Raw genomic sequence first — 16,386 nt, forward strand, 5'->3', positions numbered from 1 at the left:
GAAAAATATCTTTTGCAAGAAGAGGGGAGGGTAGCCCCCCCCTCCAATGATGCCACGCGCCTTCCATCTACCAATAAATAATGCAGTTGCTGGCGGTGAAGTGCGTGGTTTTAGAAGAGCGCTGCTGAATACATGTACATTTTATTATACAGAGAAGTAGACATGCAAAGCAATCCTAAAGACATGGATGGTTTTGTCTGTCCACCTCTCAAAAGAGAATATGTCAATCTATCAGGAGGTCGAAGTGCAAAGATAGGCATTATACCTATGTATGTATGTATCTGCACTAAACATTGGCGGACCTTACTATACTTACTCTTGATGGATTTCATTTAGATAAATGAATGACTAATTTCAATTTCATCATCATGGGAATTTAAGAGATAATGAATAAAAACATCTGCAACCTAGCTTTTGCGCAATTTTTCGCATAGACCGCTTGCAATCACGTTTTCATTTAAAGTTGTGTTCCGATTTTGATTGGCAACATTCACGTCTATATTTTTATATATAGTTCATTCCATCCTTAATTTTTCATGAGACGTTTATTCCTAAAATGGTGTTTGCTATAGATGGTACGTGAATAAAGAGCAGTTCAATTATATAAACGGCATTGAGATAATTGATAAAAGGAAAAATGCACAAATAGTAAAACAAACAAACTACAAAAAATTGTTTAAGCTGTCTCCTCAAAGACTTAAAAGAAAAGGGATCTCTTATTTTAAACCAAAGACAAATTCAAATTTCGATGAAATCTCTTTCTAAAAGCACTGACTCTATTTTCAATGCTGTCATTCCTCTTAACCCTATAATACCGGTGTCTATTTTATACAACAAATCTGTTTTGTTGAGAAATTCAAATGATTGTCATCGATTAAACATCCTGCATGACAGGTACATTACAGCTGCCTGAATTGATGACCGTCGGTGCCTGGTAAGATACCAATACCCACTGCGTGTACAATCATATTTTTTTTTTCATGAGAGCATGTCTTTCACTCGCAATGTTTGCCGAATAAGCAAAACTATGTACATCACGTTATACATTGTAATCAAACGCATTCTTTGCATTCATTTTAATTTTTTTTTAGATAACTTTTGATGTTTTCTGTTTGGTAATTTAAATATCAAATGTTTTTGCTGTAAGAAAAGTCGTTTTTAATTGACGTCGTATATGTAAACTCCCGCACTGTTTACTCATCTTCGAATAATCGGAAGTACTGCATACCTGCTATGAGGGGAAGATAACTCTTTCAGTAACGATAACTCTAGTTTATGGGAAGACCGAATACTACAAGAGGCGTAGAACTGCTTGCTACTTTCCAATAAATATATTTCAAGTATTGGTTTCGATATGTTTTTATATATGCCTACTCGTTGCATGATGAAAAAAATATTGCACAAATTTCTACACAATATCATCTCTTCTAGATTTCCATTTCCTTTGAGCATGGTTCCGTCATATGTATAATGATTTTAGTTAAAACGAATCTTTATGTTTACTGTACTAAGATGCTTTTCAATTATTCAAATTATTTTGATTAATAATGGCAATTTTAAGGCAGAGCTTCTTCAACATATTTGAAAACTTCCGCTTCCACGGTATTATTTCTTATTTGAATTAATGTATCCTTTTAGTTAGGTATGTGTCTACACGAAGGAATGCTCTGTCTTAATTGTGAATTAACACTTATTTTCTCTCTTTTGTATATGCTGTAAAGTTTCACATCACATAACAATTGACATAAGTTATACTTTTTAGCAGGTATTTTATAGGAATAATCCTAAGAAAAATAACAAGATAAAAATTTTTCTTATTCCTTTGACATTGCAAACAAAACATTACAAAATTCAGACATTCTAGCTTAAATAATAGAAATACTTTCCTTGTTCTTATTATGAAATTCAAATGACTTTGTCTGTTCCTTAATGTTTTATATTTAAAAAAATCAGAGTTTATAATTTCAAACTGCCAAATGGAAATGTTAACCGTTTCGTCAAAACATATACAGTACGTATATATGTGACAATTTTAAGTTATTCATCTTAAACATGCTTACATTTAAGTTAGAATTGGTAATAAAATATAAATGACAGCTAGTGTTACGTTACAATTAAAATCTGAGTTATTTCCCTGTGTTCGCAAACCTTGCTTTAAAGAAGCATCGTTTGTCATCCAAACGAACCCACACCACATGATATTGTACTGCCATATTTTATTTGAAAAAAAAAACAATCAGGCTTTTATCTATTTTAAGCATGCTAAAAAGGGAAACATGATCTTCTACTTATAAAAAACCCTTATAAATTTAAAGAGTAGGTATTACATTTATTGGTTAATGATAATTTAATTTCTAAACTATAAATAATAGTACTTTGAAGAACACATGAATAAGCAATAGCCTATGAATGACTTAGATATTGGTATGTCTCCAGAAACATCTTTAGAATTTTTATTGAGAAGTAAGAGGAACCGGTAAATTGGCAGCTAAGTAATAATACTTTGTTTCAATAGCTCTTTTTCCATTTAAAAGTACCATAAATCAAATCCAAATATGCTCAAGTATTATCCTTATTGTTTATATTCTTTGTATAACTGTTATCGTCATGTCGATAGACATTTATTTTACATTTTATGGTCCTGATCAGGCACAGTAGCATAGGAACATGAGAGCAAACCGATTTCCCTTATTGAATCAATGCTGTAAATCTTATATTTCGTTTAGCTGCTTTGTTTGTGATATTTATAATAAAATACGACTAACTACATGTACCTTCAATGGCTGCTTCTGCATATCCGAACCTTCGACTTTTTTTCAGGTCCTGAACACATGTAAATGTTACAAAAGTGAATATTATCTTAACCAAGAACAATATAAATATAATGAAACTAGATTTTTAAAAAAAACTATTTTTTCTTGTGTATAAAATCATCTTTCTCTTTATAGTTGACGGCTAAATACTGCATGGAAATATATAAACTTTGCCTTTCTAAAAATCACCTCTGATTGTGTAGACCTTGGTTTTGTTTTCACATCAGAATTATCTAAAAAAGATAACAAAGACAAGTATTTAACCAAGAGAAAAATGTGAGTCTTAAATATAGCATACTTTTCATTAAAGAACGATGTTAACCGGGCAAATACTGTACACAAGGAAATATTTACATCTGTTTTATTTACACTCTTTGTCAGCGGTCGAATTCAATGTTTCAAACGACCTTTCTTTGAATACAACTAAGTCTGTGCAAATTCAAGATGGGGCGAAACTGTTTGCAAGTGTAGAATGGCGAAAACTACACGTGGCGAAAATAACCCTGTATACAGTAATTTTTCCATGGTGGTCATTACATATTTAAGATTAGATATGCTTAAAGCTGATATTCATTCCCAAATATGCATTTTTTTCTATTCTTATCCAACTTCTGTCAAATAAGATGTCGATTTTTATTGTTACGTTTATCGCAATTCACTCCCTTTATACGAGAGAGAGAGAGAGAGAGAGAGCGCTAAACAAACTTCGCTGCGCTTAGGTATTTTATTCACCATAACACCTACCGGTATTATTGAACGGAAGAAGTTTTGAAACGTCATGACAACCATTGCACTGGTAAGGAATTCTCAATGAAAGGCTAATCAAAGCATCTAAACTAATAAAAACATGTTTTGAAACATTCTATCATTGTAGAACGTTTCCCAGTGTCATATTGTTACAATACCGCACATGCAAAAACTATACAAAGTTACTGAAGTAGTTTTGCGGTGATTAAATGGCTATTAGAAAACAGACAGTTTATTTGTAGAAACTGATAAAAATGGCAAAATGTCGTTACTCTATTGCAGGAATCTATTATCGCTTAATTACTTTAATATGTAGTTCCAAGATCTTTATGCATGTATAAAAAACACACGTTTTTAATGTGCATCCAAAGTAAGTTACTGTATATACAAGATATAACACCGATAATCTAGGAATGCTTTCAAATAAATGAACTAATCATTTGCTTCTTAATTGTGCCTTTTTTTACTTCATTCTTTAAACATACATGTATCACTTCTGTGTATAATTCATGATTTAACAGTCCGCATATTCTGATTGAAACTTGAATCGACTTGTACGCAACCAATAATGACTTCCTCGACCGGTTACTATTCCTTAGTTGCAGTTAAGGAACGCTCAAAAAATATATGGCATCTAAATACTCTAAAAATTTCATGAAATCTGAAAGTGCCACGTACGATGACTCAAAACGGATGTTATACTTTTTGATTATGACAACTGAAATAAGCCGAAATTTGCAAAATTTTATCATATGGAAGGTATATCGCATCATAAGCCATCACTTAACAGTTTATATGTCATTAAAACTCATCCAGAAACTGCACATGCATGTAAACAAATCTTGTTGTTTTGGACGTCGATTTAAGTGTCACGTACATTGCTGTCTAAAAATTGCTACACTGGGATAGACACAATGAGAAAAGTTTGTTTTTGAATTTGACGTTACTCGATGTCTGTTAAGAAATATGTATTCATACAGATTGCATCTCAACATGAAGTTTCAATGAGAGGCCGATGACTAATGATATATTTTACGTTGTGGTATATACATTCCACTGCGCTTGTGTGGCTTTGAAGCGGATGAGAAACTTAAAATGTTTCTGTCGACCCAACGCTTAATTCTATTTTTCACTGTTTAGTTGCATTCGTTTACTTTTGAACGCTGTATATCTATTTAAAAGTTTAACTTTTTTTTATATGATTATAGGATTATATGATTGTTTGTGCGTCACTATGATCCTTATAAAAGAAAACTTAATCATTAGCCAATAGTTGAAATTTGATGTACCTTCTTATTTTACTGAAAAGTAGATGTATAGCTCACATTTTATGTAACAACGGACTGATATATGAAAAGCTTAAACTGATCAGTTTTTTACTATCAACATTGATATTTAATTATGGAACTGTAAGACCTCTTTAGACTCAAACGTAGACGAAACTGCGTAAATTTAAACACACTACCTGTTTTAATCTTGTTTTTCAAATGACACAAAATTAGACCTTAAACACATTAAAGGTATAAACTGCAAAAGCCCTATCGGGATTCAATTCTATCAATATTTAGTTAGCTGACACTTTTTATCGATCCATCAAATAATGCAATGGTTTGTCAAGACACTAAAAATATCGTCGTTTTTTTTTATTCCGTTACAAAAAAAGGTGTCTTAAACCTCCCAAATCTTGCCGTGATAAGCTTTTTTTAAGTGCCTTTTTTAAATAATTGAAAAGTCAAGGTCAAATTTTATGACCTTTTTGGCGACGTGATAAGGCTCTCAGGGAACAGGGATACAAGGTACTTATCTTCTTTACAAAATTGAATGCATGATACATGTTTATTTTATGCAGCTGTTTTGTAAAGACAAACATCATCGTAAATTGAATTATTTTGAAAAATGTACCTTTATTACCTTGTTCAAAATATCCGTATCTTCTGCTTGTAATTAAGTCCTGAATAAATATGAAAATGATTACAAACCTTACAGCTTTTACTAAATAAATTTAGTGTATAAAATGTTCTTAATTGTTTATATGATTTATTTATAAATTTCTAACTTTTGGTTCGACTCTTCACTTATTTAATCATTTTTTTTTCATTTGATAAAGTAATCTTTAAAACTTTACCTCTGATCGTGTATTCATAGGCCTTTGGATTTGTTGGGTCATCATAGTCGCTGCTGCAAATAAAAAATAGACAGATATGCAATACAACTCAGTAGTACGTCGTTATTTACACTATGGTAAAATGATAAAATGATAGAGTATATCGTATAAACAAACATAACGGTATATTGTTTAGTCCAGTGAGTGTATGAGAGACCAAATCTGATGATATTTATAAAATTCATTGACATGTAACAGAATCATCATTCAGGCCACTAATATAACACAGAACAGGTTGTAAATCAATTTTCCAAAATATTCCAATTGGAGTCAAATAAGCGAGATGATTCATATACTATAGATTTATAAAATACATCCCTGAAAAAGCACAAAACAGACTAAACAAGACACTTTTGTTAACGGTATTCGCACGATGGATTTCGTTAGCTTCTAAGTACGACAAAAATCAAATTTTAAAACGTTTAAGCTATTCTTAAAACAAACCAATTACATTTGACAAAATAATAATTTTACCTGAAAATGTAATTTTTTTTAAAGTAATAAAGGCAGGAGTTATATTGAGTTTGCTCTTAAATCAACATTTCATTTCTGACTGAAAGGTGCAACATAAATACTACTAAGGAAACCACCGAATCCGTAACGCACAAATATATAGAAAACGTACCGCTACATTGCATTAGTTGTGTGTTGCAGGTACTTCCATGTTCCTCCTATTCTACTAAATCTTATTTCATTTAGTACCTTTTATTTTAAACTATTTTTCTACATTCTCCACATATTATCTTCAAATCGGATACCCATGTCTCATGGCACCGTTGACATGTTGTGTATACATATATAAAGGTTTGTAAACCTTTATAAAGGATAACAATAGGTAGCCTTTTTAAAACAGGGTTGACTGAATTAATAGCAAATTATCTTTGAGATTCTGGAAAAAATGGTCGATACCTCTGTGAAAGAAAATGTGTCTCATTGTAAACTAAATAAGAATATCAATTTCCAATGTAAACTTTTTTAAGGTCTTCCGTTTCCAACGGAAGACCTTGTACTGATTCTGTTGGAAATTCTTCATTATTATTTTTCTTCTTCTTTTTCTTCTAGACGTTTCTTTAAACTGTAATATCTCGCTTGTTTGTCATTAGATTTTCTTCAAATTTTCAGGGTTTATTGGAAATGATAATAGCTTACTATAGCACAAAAAATTGGGAAATCGCTACTTCCGGTTTTGAGTTATTCCCCTTTGAATATTTTTTTAGTGGGTCTCGTGTACCTGCAAAGGCTCCGAGTTGATCCGTAGCAAGTAGTTTTAATTTACAAATCTTTAATGTAGACATCTTGAACGTTGTCCTCCTAGTTTTATATGTTTGATTAACCCACGTATACTCCTTAAAAAATTACATCGAAATTTATGTTTCAAAAAATGTCAAATTTTGCTTATATCTTTGCTCAATAACTTTTTAGTTGTAAACTTTTTTTAGACACATATAAAACAAAAGTTGTGCAGAATATTAAGAGCTTTCATTTGATACCATAAAAAGGGGGCTAGTTCCTAAAATGAGGGGTCTAGAGCCCTTAAAAGTCTATGCTTCATAACTCTAAAACGGTAAATTTTTCGATATGGGCGTCGCTGCAAAAAATGTTGTTTGTGACTTTATTAATCTCATTAAACTGTTTTTGTGTTCGGGTATTGCATAATGTGAGGGAAAAAGTCATACGTGTTGACCAGTACTCGCGGCAATTTGGCCAAGTTAACGAAACTCTCCATCACCCGCGGCCGAGAAAATCGGTCACCATGGTCGCGGCTGGGCTACCTAGCGGTCAGCGGTTATCTAATACACGGAAGTTGCGTCTCTCATATATGAGTTTATTTAGCCGCGAACTCAAGAATTGTTTTAGTTTTGATTACACATAAAAGTTTATAGACTAAACGATTCGGTGTCAATTAAGAAATTGTTCAGTTAATTAATAAAAGCAATGTCATTCTCATCTAAAGCAATATCAGACATAGATCAATTATGGGGTTTAAGTTTAAAATAAAGAACTTTAATTTGATAGAATATGGTCATTATACTGCAAACTTTACAAATCGTCCTGGGTTCCGAACTGTGCGTGTCTGCGCGTTGTACCTTTACGTAATCTATCCTTCGTCCACGGCTGAGGAGATCAGCCACGGCTGCACTACCTAGCGGTAAGCGGTTATCTCATACACAAGATTCGCACACCGCGACGCACACTTAGATGAATATGAACGTGTTTGAGTTTATATAGTCGTAAATACAAGAACTGTTTTAATTTTATGTTATAAAAGTTTGTCCATCTTGTATTTATTTAGTTAAACATTTGATTGAAAATGAATATTAATGAACGATATTAATCCAAATCGGAAACATCGTCAGAAATAAATTAATGGTTGGTTTGTATATCTAAAAAAATTTAACACCCCCCCCCCCCGAAATATCAAATGATGATCATCACTCGCACATGGCCGAGGATATATAGCGCGAGTGGACGAGTGATCCGCGGTCGGCTCGTGTTCTTCTACATGTACCTTATCACGCATTCATGTTTCATATTTTGCACGGACCGAACTATATTTATTATATTTTAACTATTATTTAGGTTTAAGATGAAAAGATAAATTTATTTTACTTGTACAGCTGATTAAGCAATGATTTAATTATACGATAGAGTACAAGGTACTCAAATTATAATCAAATGTTACATGTTTGCGGTAGGTGCTAGCACGATAAAAGAATGTCATGAATTGTCCTAAATTGAGGCATTTGATGATTATTTGAAAGAATATTCAATTGAGTTTTAAACAACTTAAGATTAGATTCTATCGGTCACATATTAATCACTCTGTAGTTTTTCTAATACATGGTTGTTCGTTAGAGTTAGGAAGCGAACTCATTGCTGCGTTCCCCCCCCCCCCCCCCTCCTCCTGCCCCGCTGACAAGTGCTCGCGCTGTATTTTTTTTAAATTGGCGAAAACATATCCAGGTATGTCGAAAATCATTTTTGGCGACTTCTTCTTATGTGTTACATTTTCTCCTCAACGTGTTTCACTTTCTCACCCGTTTGTTTATTTGGTCAGTCTGTGTTAATTCAATCGCCACGTGCGACCGAAAATCTTGTGTCGCTTTAGCGCACACAACTCAGAACATATGTAATTGAGTAACAGTTGGACGGTGCTTTTATTAACAATAAAACTATTATTCGAAGTCAATCATCTTCACATTAAAGATGTGAAATTCTTACCTGAGAATGTGACTAATAAATCAACCTGTTGACCACGCTAAACTTCTGTATGAACAGAATAATTCATAATATATTATAATTGAAAGTTGGAAGTCAAACTTTGACATTGAAGTTGTGTATTATGAGGTTGTAATGCAACTTAATTTACTTACCGGTACAAGGTTAGCTACAGCCAGCTAGTGGAATACTAATTTTAGGTGAACAATGAATACCCAATATATTAAAATACAAGATAAATAGTTTCCAGAACTATAATACTATGCATGTGTATATGAAGGTTGCACCCTCATTTGTATAGCTGTAGGTGAGGAGGTAAAGGTGTATCGATATACATACAATGTATGACTGCACATACGGAATCCGGACCGTGGCTACAGACGATACACATGATAGTATTTTAATACATCAATGCGCAGTTTGATCTAGAAACTGACCAGTTTCATAACTTCTTCGAATTTCTCTAACACGGACTGTCTAATTCCTTCCCAGAATTCCAATTTACGCAAGCGCAATTGAAGTTTTTTTTTTAATTTTATAAATCAACCCACTGACATAAAAATAAGGATTTTGCATATTATTACATCGTTTAGAGATGTGATATTCATTTCTGTAAATAAGATTATTTAATTCACGTTACATAGCGGTGTCTCTATGAAACAGCACCATCTGGTGTAAAATTTAGATGCTAGCTTTTGCATAAACTCTCCCGCTGATCTTTTTTTTTTAGCTGATTATATATTATTTTGAATGCCCAAGTCTACTCATTTCATTAAATAATATCAGACGACACACATTTCCCTATAGAAAAGTTCAGAGATGCCATCAATTTTGACTAATTACTAAATTTTGTCAGCACGTAACAATTCTAAACTTGCACATAGTCTTCAAAATTTTAGAAAGATTTAAATAAAGAAGTTATCTGAGAGAAAAGGTTACGTGTTTTGTAGGCGTGTTTGGTTTAAAAAAAACCCACAATTCCTGACATGAATCATGAGTACATACTGTTTATAACAATGCTTGCTACCCTTTGAAAATTTTAACTCGCCTTTAACATCTCATTTTTTAAAGAATTTTTTAAACGATTATACAAACTGTGTTCGACAAATAGTTTTCCTAAAATATTTTTCTCCTTTCTCTTTCAAAACATGTTTTATATACAGGCTTTCAATCACAACAAGTTTTTATTACAAAAGCAGAAATAAAAGTTGAGTCATTATGATCGTTTGAAACCATATTACATATATTTTCAACCCGCAGCAACAACGGAAGGCCTACTCGTGGCTTTGCCACGAGCTCTGCTCTAGTTTCTTATTCTAGTTCTTTGTTTATTGAAAATATTTACGTGAAATCCCCGAAAGGTGGGGACAAAGCTAAAGAGTAAAGGTGTTGTTTGATTTCCTCTAGGGTCATTCCTCCTATCAAAGAGGCACCTGTGTGAGAGTGTTATAATTCCTTAATTGTGTTAGCTGAATATTTGAGTGTAATGTGCCCGCTGTGTGAAAGAGGCAGTGTTGAGTTCCGCCGTGGAGATTCCCGGAGGTGAATTAGATGTACTAGACTTTCTGTCATCAAAGAAATTATTCAGTCTTAGAACTCAGTATAGTTCCGAGTAACAAAACTATTGTGTATACTAGTAGTCAGGTGCATATTGCGAGATAACGAGGAGGTTTAATTACTTCTGGTTCTAACTAAGCCATTGCACGAAATACAGCACTTTAACTTTAATTTATTTTTGTGTTCCTTTTAAAATGACGCTCAAGTCTGGTTGTGACAAGTGTTACCTAAAATCCCACACTGAGTCAAACAAATCGCATATAAGAATGTTATCATCATTTCTCCTTGAAGTTATTCCTTTTTGTTTTTTAAGTTTTAAGAGAGAGAGAGAGAGAGAGAGAGAGAGAGAGAGAGAGAGACAGACAGACAGACAGACAGAGAGAAAAGGGTGTGGTTGGTATAAAACAATTATGCGTCACACAAATTAAACGAATGAAATTTAATTCAGTAATTAAAGAAGTTGCTTGAATGTAGTTTGTCTGTGTGAAATCAAATAAAGTCCGTATTTGTCAGTGTGATTTTAGATATTAAAGTTTTATAAACCAGAACATTTATCGCTATTCCATACAATTGAATGGGTTCTTTTAAAGTGAAAACTGGCAATATATTATATTCTTTGTTTTAGCACGATTCAAACTACCAAGAAATTGTCAATGTCCTCTGCCTAATCAACAATTAGAAATTATAAAAACAAACGCCTTGAGATAATATAATCCATTAAATGACTTCATAGAAAAAACACAAATTATCCTACTTCAGTTCTTCATTCCCGAGAACGGTGATTCCTGTTTTGCACTTATTTCTTTAAATAGTTTTTTTTTCAAAAATAACATTATAAACAATTTTACAAAAGATTTTGTACGATATTCTGATGTTGTTCACATTATTTGTAAGTATCCAGCTATATGACCATTATACCCTTCTTTGAAATGCATTTGAAATCCTTAATACTATAGGAATGCGCAAATACGCATTTAACTTTAAATAGATGATTTAAACACCTTTTAACAGATTACGGAAGTATTTTTTCTTTGCGAAACCTACACATACGACTACGTATTTTGCCTAAAATATAACCTTAATCTTACCTAATTGATTTCGTAAAAATCATCTGTTTAGGTAGTAGACATTTTGAGGAGACAAAATGCAGAACAGCGTTTCAAAACTGTTTATCTCTTTTGTTACAAAATATCTAAATATCTACATATTCGCGCTGTCTTTTGCCCACTGATTTTCCACCATGCACCAGAAAACTTTGACAATGTAGTATTACTGCAAGAGATAACATATCCTGATTAAGCTGGGAAGGACAACCTTTAAACAATAAGATATTTGTTTCTCTGATAGGTTCTTTAAAAACATTGGGGCCACAATGACATTTGATAATACAGTAGTTAAAGACGTTGCTTGAATGTAGTTTGTCTGATTGAAAACCTATACAGTCCGTATTTGTCAGTGTGATCGTTTCATTTAGATAATTCCTTACTATAAAAGTTTTATTAACCAGAACATTTATCACTAATCAGTACAATTGAATGGGTTCTTGAATGGGTTCTTTTAAACTGAAAACCGGTAAAATAGTATAGTCATTGTTTTTAGCACGATTTATTCTACCTAAGAATTTGTCTGCACACTTTATCACTATTTAGCACGTTTTTTTTTAGTTATGGAATCTTTTTTGCTGATAATGTATCTTTTTTCTTGTAAAAACAAAGAATATATGTATGATATATTGCCGTGACATAGATTTTTTTTACATGTATGCCTTTATTGATGAAATATCTTTTTAACCTCACGATTTTATTGTTTACATATAGTTAATGGTGAGAGGTTTATATTAAAATGTAATATTTGATTAAATAAGTTTTACTTAAAAGGCAAGAAGTTTAAATGGTAATTAGCGTTAACTTGTTGGATTAAAAAGTAAATTCAGACTATTTCAAAGACTGAACGTTTAGCTTCGTATCAGTAAAGCACTTGTTTTTGGTTTGTTTGTTTGTTCGTTTTTTTAAAAAGATATCATCGACGACGTATAATGACGTATAAAGAGTGCTACGATCATCCAGAAAATGTAAATCATATAGATTGTTCAGCGATAACACTACAAAAAGTTTGTTTTAAAAATGTATTCTGTTTTCTAGGTAGTTGGTCGAATACCTTTAATGAATTCCATATTATGGTCTTATACAATTTGAACTTTAACAAGTGTTGCATTCATTAATTCAGCTATTCTAATGTCTAATAATTTAATGTCGTGTATATATATATATATATATATATATATATATATATATATATATATATATATATATATATATATATATATATATATATATATATATATATGCGGTGTGTGTGTGTGTGTGTGTGAATTTTCTTACTCATTTTGTTCGTTTAAATCCACCTACGTGGTTCTAGAAATGTTATCCAATAGAACAGAAGGGTTGTTACATATAGAAGATGACGACCAGAATACTCAAGAGAAGTGACACAAATCCCTTATCGGTCTGCCTTGTACTCTGATAAACAGAAAACTTTTGCAAATAAAATAATTATCTTATAATCACAAAACATATATGCATAAATGTTGTCATATTTCTAGTCTTCAGAGGTCAATAGCAAGATAGCACGTCTTACGTAATACCTCATTTGTGTCTACCTTGCTGACTTTATTTTATAAAACGTGAAAGAAATTTAAAACCCTGTCCTGAGAAAGAGACGAATCAAGGAATGATTTTAGCATTGTAAACATTAAAATCGGAAAAATAATATTTGACCAAAATCGTAATTATGCCCTTTTAAGAAATATCACACAGTGTTATCATCATGCACATATATGCGAGGGAGGATTGGGAGTGGATTCATTAAATAAAATTGTAAATAGTGAATTATATTTGAACTTTATACTTAGATAACGTTTTGATGATGCTTACTTGTTTTACTAGATTTTGACCCGTGTGTGCACGGGTTGACATTGCATATCGGACATTGACGAAATAGATACATCGACACACCACATTAAATTGTTGACATTTACATAACAAATCTATAAGACAATGCAATAATGCTATTGATTTCACCGTCTCAGGAAGGCTCTTACCACAGTTAGAATGCCTCCCATATACCTGTAATGTAGCAGAAAATTGCAGCGTCGCTCCCATCAAACAATTTTGAAGAAAATTAATGAAGTGCATTAAAAATAACAGTCAAATTAATCATAATAGACTTGACTTGGCCTTTTTTGGCTGTAAATAACTTAAATTTTCATCTAAAAATCTAATCCATATAATGAATGAACTCCACACCTTTTCACCAACGCACACGTATTTTTTTTTTTGCTACAGAGACAATACGCGAAACGCATTCTTTCGTAAAAACTGGTCCGTAGGACATTTATCATTTTAACGATAAAACATTGAAATCATTACTCTCCTAAGAAATATGGTGTGAATTTGTTGCATGGAATCAATTTTTTTTTGCCATCACGAAGACAACAGTAAGTACTAAGTTGATATGTATATTTGTTATTTTAAAATTTCTCTCATAAGAAATCGTAAATATATATAAACAAAATATATATCAAATTTCCAATGAAAATTAACACGTATTTGTATTACCGTTTCAGAGTTTATTCATGCAAATATGATATTGTGGAAACATAAACGTAAGATCCCGTTAGTGTGTATGTATTGCACACGCGCAAGATTGTAAAATTCAAAAGATCCAGACGATTTCCGGAATTTTTTGATGAATTTTCGTTGATTATTTATTAGCGAAGCTGAATTGAGAAAAAATAAAAATAAATTAGAAAACTTCAAGTACCAATGTTGTTTAAAAGATATAAAACAGAAGACAGTACTCTTCCGATTTATCGGGTATTAAAGGCAAACAATTCAAGTCTATTATTTTAATATAGTAGTATAGATTTGTTGATGTTACATCCGTGCACAAAATCAAAAGTCACGTAGCATTAGATTTTTCTAAAATTTATGACTGTGTAACATACTGAATTATCACGGAATTGTCCTACCCCTACTTTTTGCGACCCTCTAAAATAATAAATGAAGTAAAATGAAGGGAAAAAGCAATGTAATAGTTGTACTTGTTGAGATAACACGTTACTCCCCCCTCCCCTCACGGATTAGAATTTTCATAATTTTAATAATTCTGGGAAGTTACCCCCCCCCCTTTTTTGTGTTCAGATTTGTTGAAAGAGTCTGTCAGCCATTTTTTTTCAAAAACGAAGCTACGTACATGCCTGCGATGTGTAGTATGCCTTACAAAATACCTAGGCACTAGCAAACAGATATGTAAACCTTATAATTTCGATACACCTGATTAAACACCTTAAACTCATGGTCGACAAGAAATATTTCTTACGACGATTCCGATTTTGTCCTTTTATTTTTAGTTGTAATGTTTACAAAATACATGTTTGTATATTTTGGATGACCTGCGTGTTAGATGTAATGTTTCTCTTGGCTACTTGGACCTTGGCTCTTGGTAGTAACTTCTGCCTAATGAATTTATTTTGCTGTTCTACATATTATAGTTATTGCTTAAAAGCATCAAATTGTCAAATTAAAAAAAACCTTTTACTTTCTGGTTTGTTTAAGAGGTCTTATTAAAGTTGTTTTTTTTATGCCAAATTTCCCAGATTTGTCAGATAATTGCTATTTTTTATTTGACAAAGGCAAAAAGGGTGATCTTTATGGTATTATCAAAACATTTAGACATATTTAAGTAATAAATAAATATATAACATCAACTAATAAGGGTCATTAATATAAAATACTTGGTTACTGTCTTGAAATATATGAATTAAGTTACTTTTAGACCGGTAAAGAAATGTGACAGAGGGCTAGGCTTGCTGAACCCTAGCCCTAAAATAGCTAATACCTCGAGACATTTATATTTTTTCTATAATATAATATTTTTACGCATCAAACGAGCTATTTTTAACAATTTTCGCTAAATATCTGCAGTTGAAACTATCACACCATGGCGTCAACCAAGCAAAAAGACGACGTCACTATACAAAGAAACGCTGCGCGAAAGCGTGCATACTCGATCTGTACTCGGTGTCGTTAAGGTATACTCGCAGCCCAAAGAGTGTTTTTTTTCATAGGAAAATCATTTGAAGCTGATATGCAAAGTACTTTTTTCTTTCGTACATTTTTTATTTTGAAATTCTGGTAAAAATAACGGCATTTCTGGTGCATTTGTCCATAGAAAAGATCATATAAAGACATGCAGCCTATTTTATATTTTTTTGGAATTACAATGTTTCTTCCATTTAAAAAACGCTACGCTATTTTTTTTCAATAATTTGAAATCCCTTTCCACAAGAAATCTTTGTATCAAGTTTAGTTGAATATGGCCCAGTGGTTTTAAAGAAGTTTCCAGACGAACGGACAGACAGACAGACAGACAGACAGACAGACAGGTTATCAGAAAAATTCACTTGAACCTTCCGTTCAGGTTAGCTGAAAACTAATGAAATGCCAATACGTCCTTATTTAAAAATGTATGAATTATGTTTGCTTTCAATTTTTCAGTTCTAATTCGTTAGTAATAAAAAAAATTCTGTCGGATCATCTGTGTCAGTTTAGGTACTCCTCGAAATATCCGAAGTGAGAAACAGTACACTAAAGTGTAACGAGAGCCATAGCCACATCTGATTTTAGTCAGATTTGCGTTCTACGTGATCGTATTTGTTTTAGGTTGGGATGTATTTGACAATAATGCGAGATATCGTTTATATCTGTTGTGCTCGCCACAACGACCACATCGTAAAACATATTACTTCCCCAATTATAACAATTGAGGAAGCATTTAAAACGTTGCTATTGAGTGTAGAAATGAATGATATTTTAATTCCTGTAT

At 32.1% G+C, this 16,386-nt stretch overlaps 1 protein-coding gene across 5 annotated transcripts in view; it reads right to left on the bottom strand.

The window, feature by feature from the left end:
* LOC105327327 (uncharacterized) overlaps positions 1-16,386 on the bottom strand; it is a 55,582-nt gene that overhangs the window by 20,127 nt on the left and 19,069 nt on the right. For 2 of the 5 annotated variants that reach the window (XM_066067469.1, XM_066067477.1), the window contains exons 9-12: positions 5,686-5,738; positions 5,463-5,511; positions 3,003-3,046; positions 2,775-2,823 (exon numbers count right to left, since the gene is read on the bottom strand). In XM_066067469.1, coding sequence (XP_065923541.1) covers positions 2,775-2,823; positions 3,003-3,046; positions 5,463-5,511; positions 5,686-5,738 — 195 coding nt within the window. The remainder of the gene's footprint in view (positions 1-2,774; positions 2,824-3,002; positions 3,047-5,462; positions 5,512-5,685; positions 5,739-16,386) is intronic. The other 3 variants (XM_066067475.1, XM_066067482.1, XM_066067473.1) reach the window with 2 other exon arrangements.

The sequence above is a fragment of the Magallana gigas genome, chromosome 1 (genome assembly GCF_963853765.1).
Source record: "Magallana gigas chromosome 1, xbMagGiga1.1, whole genome shotgun sequence".
In the NCBI taxonomy this organism is placed as follows: Eukaryota; Metazoa; Mollusca; class Bivalvia; order Ostreida; family Ostreidae; genus Magallana; species Magallana gigas.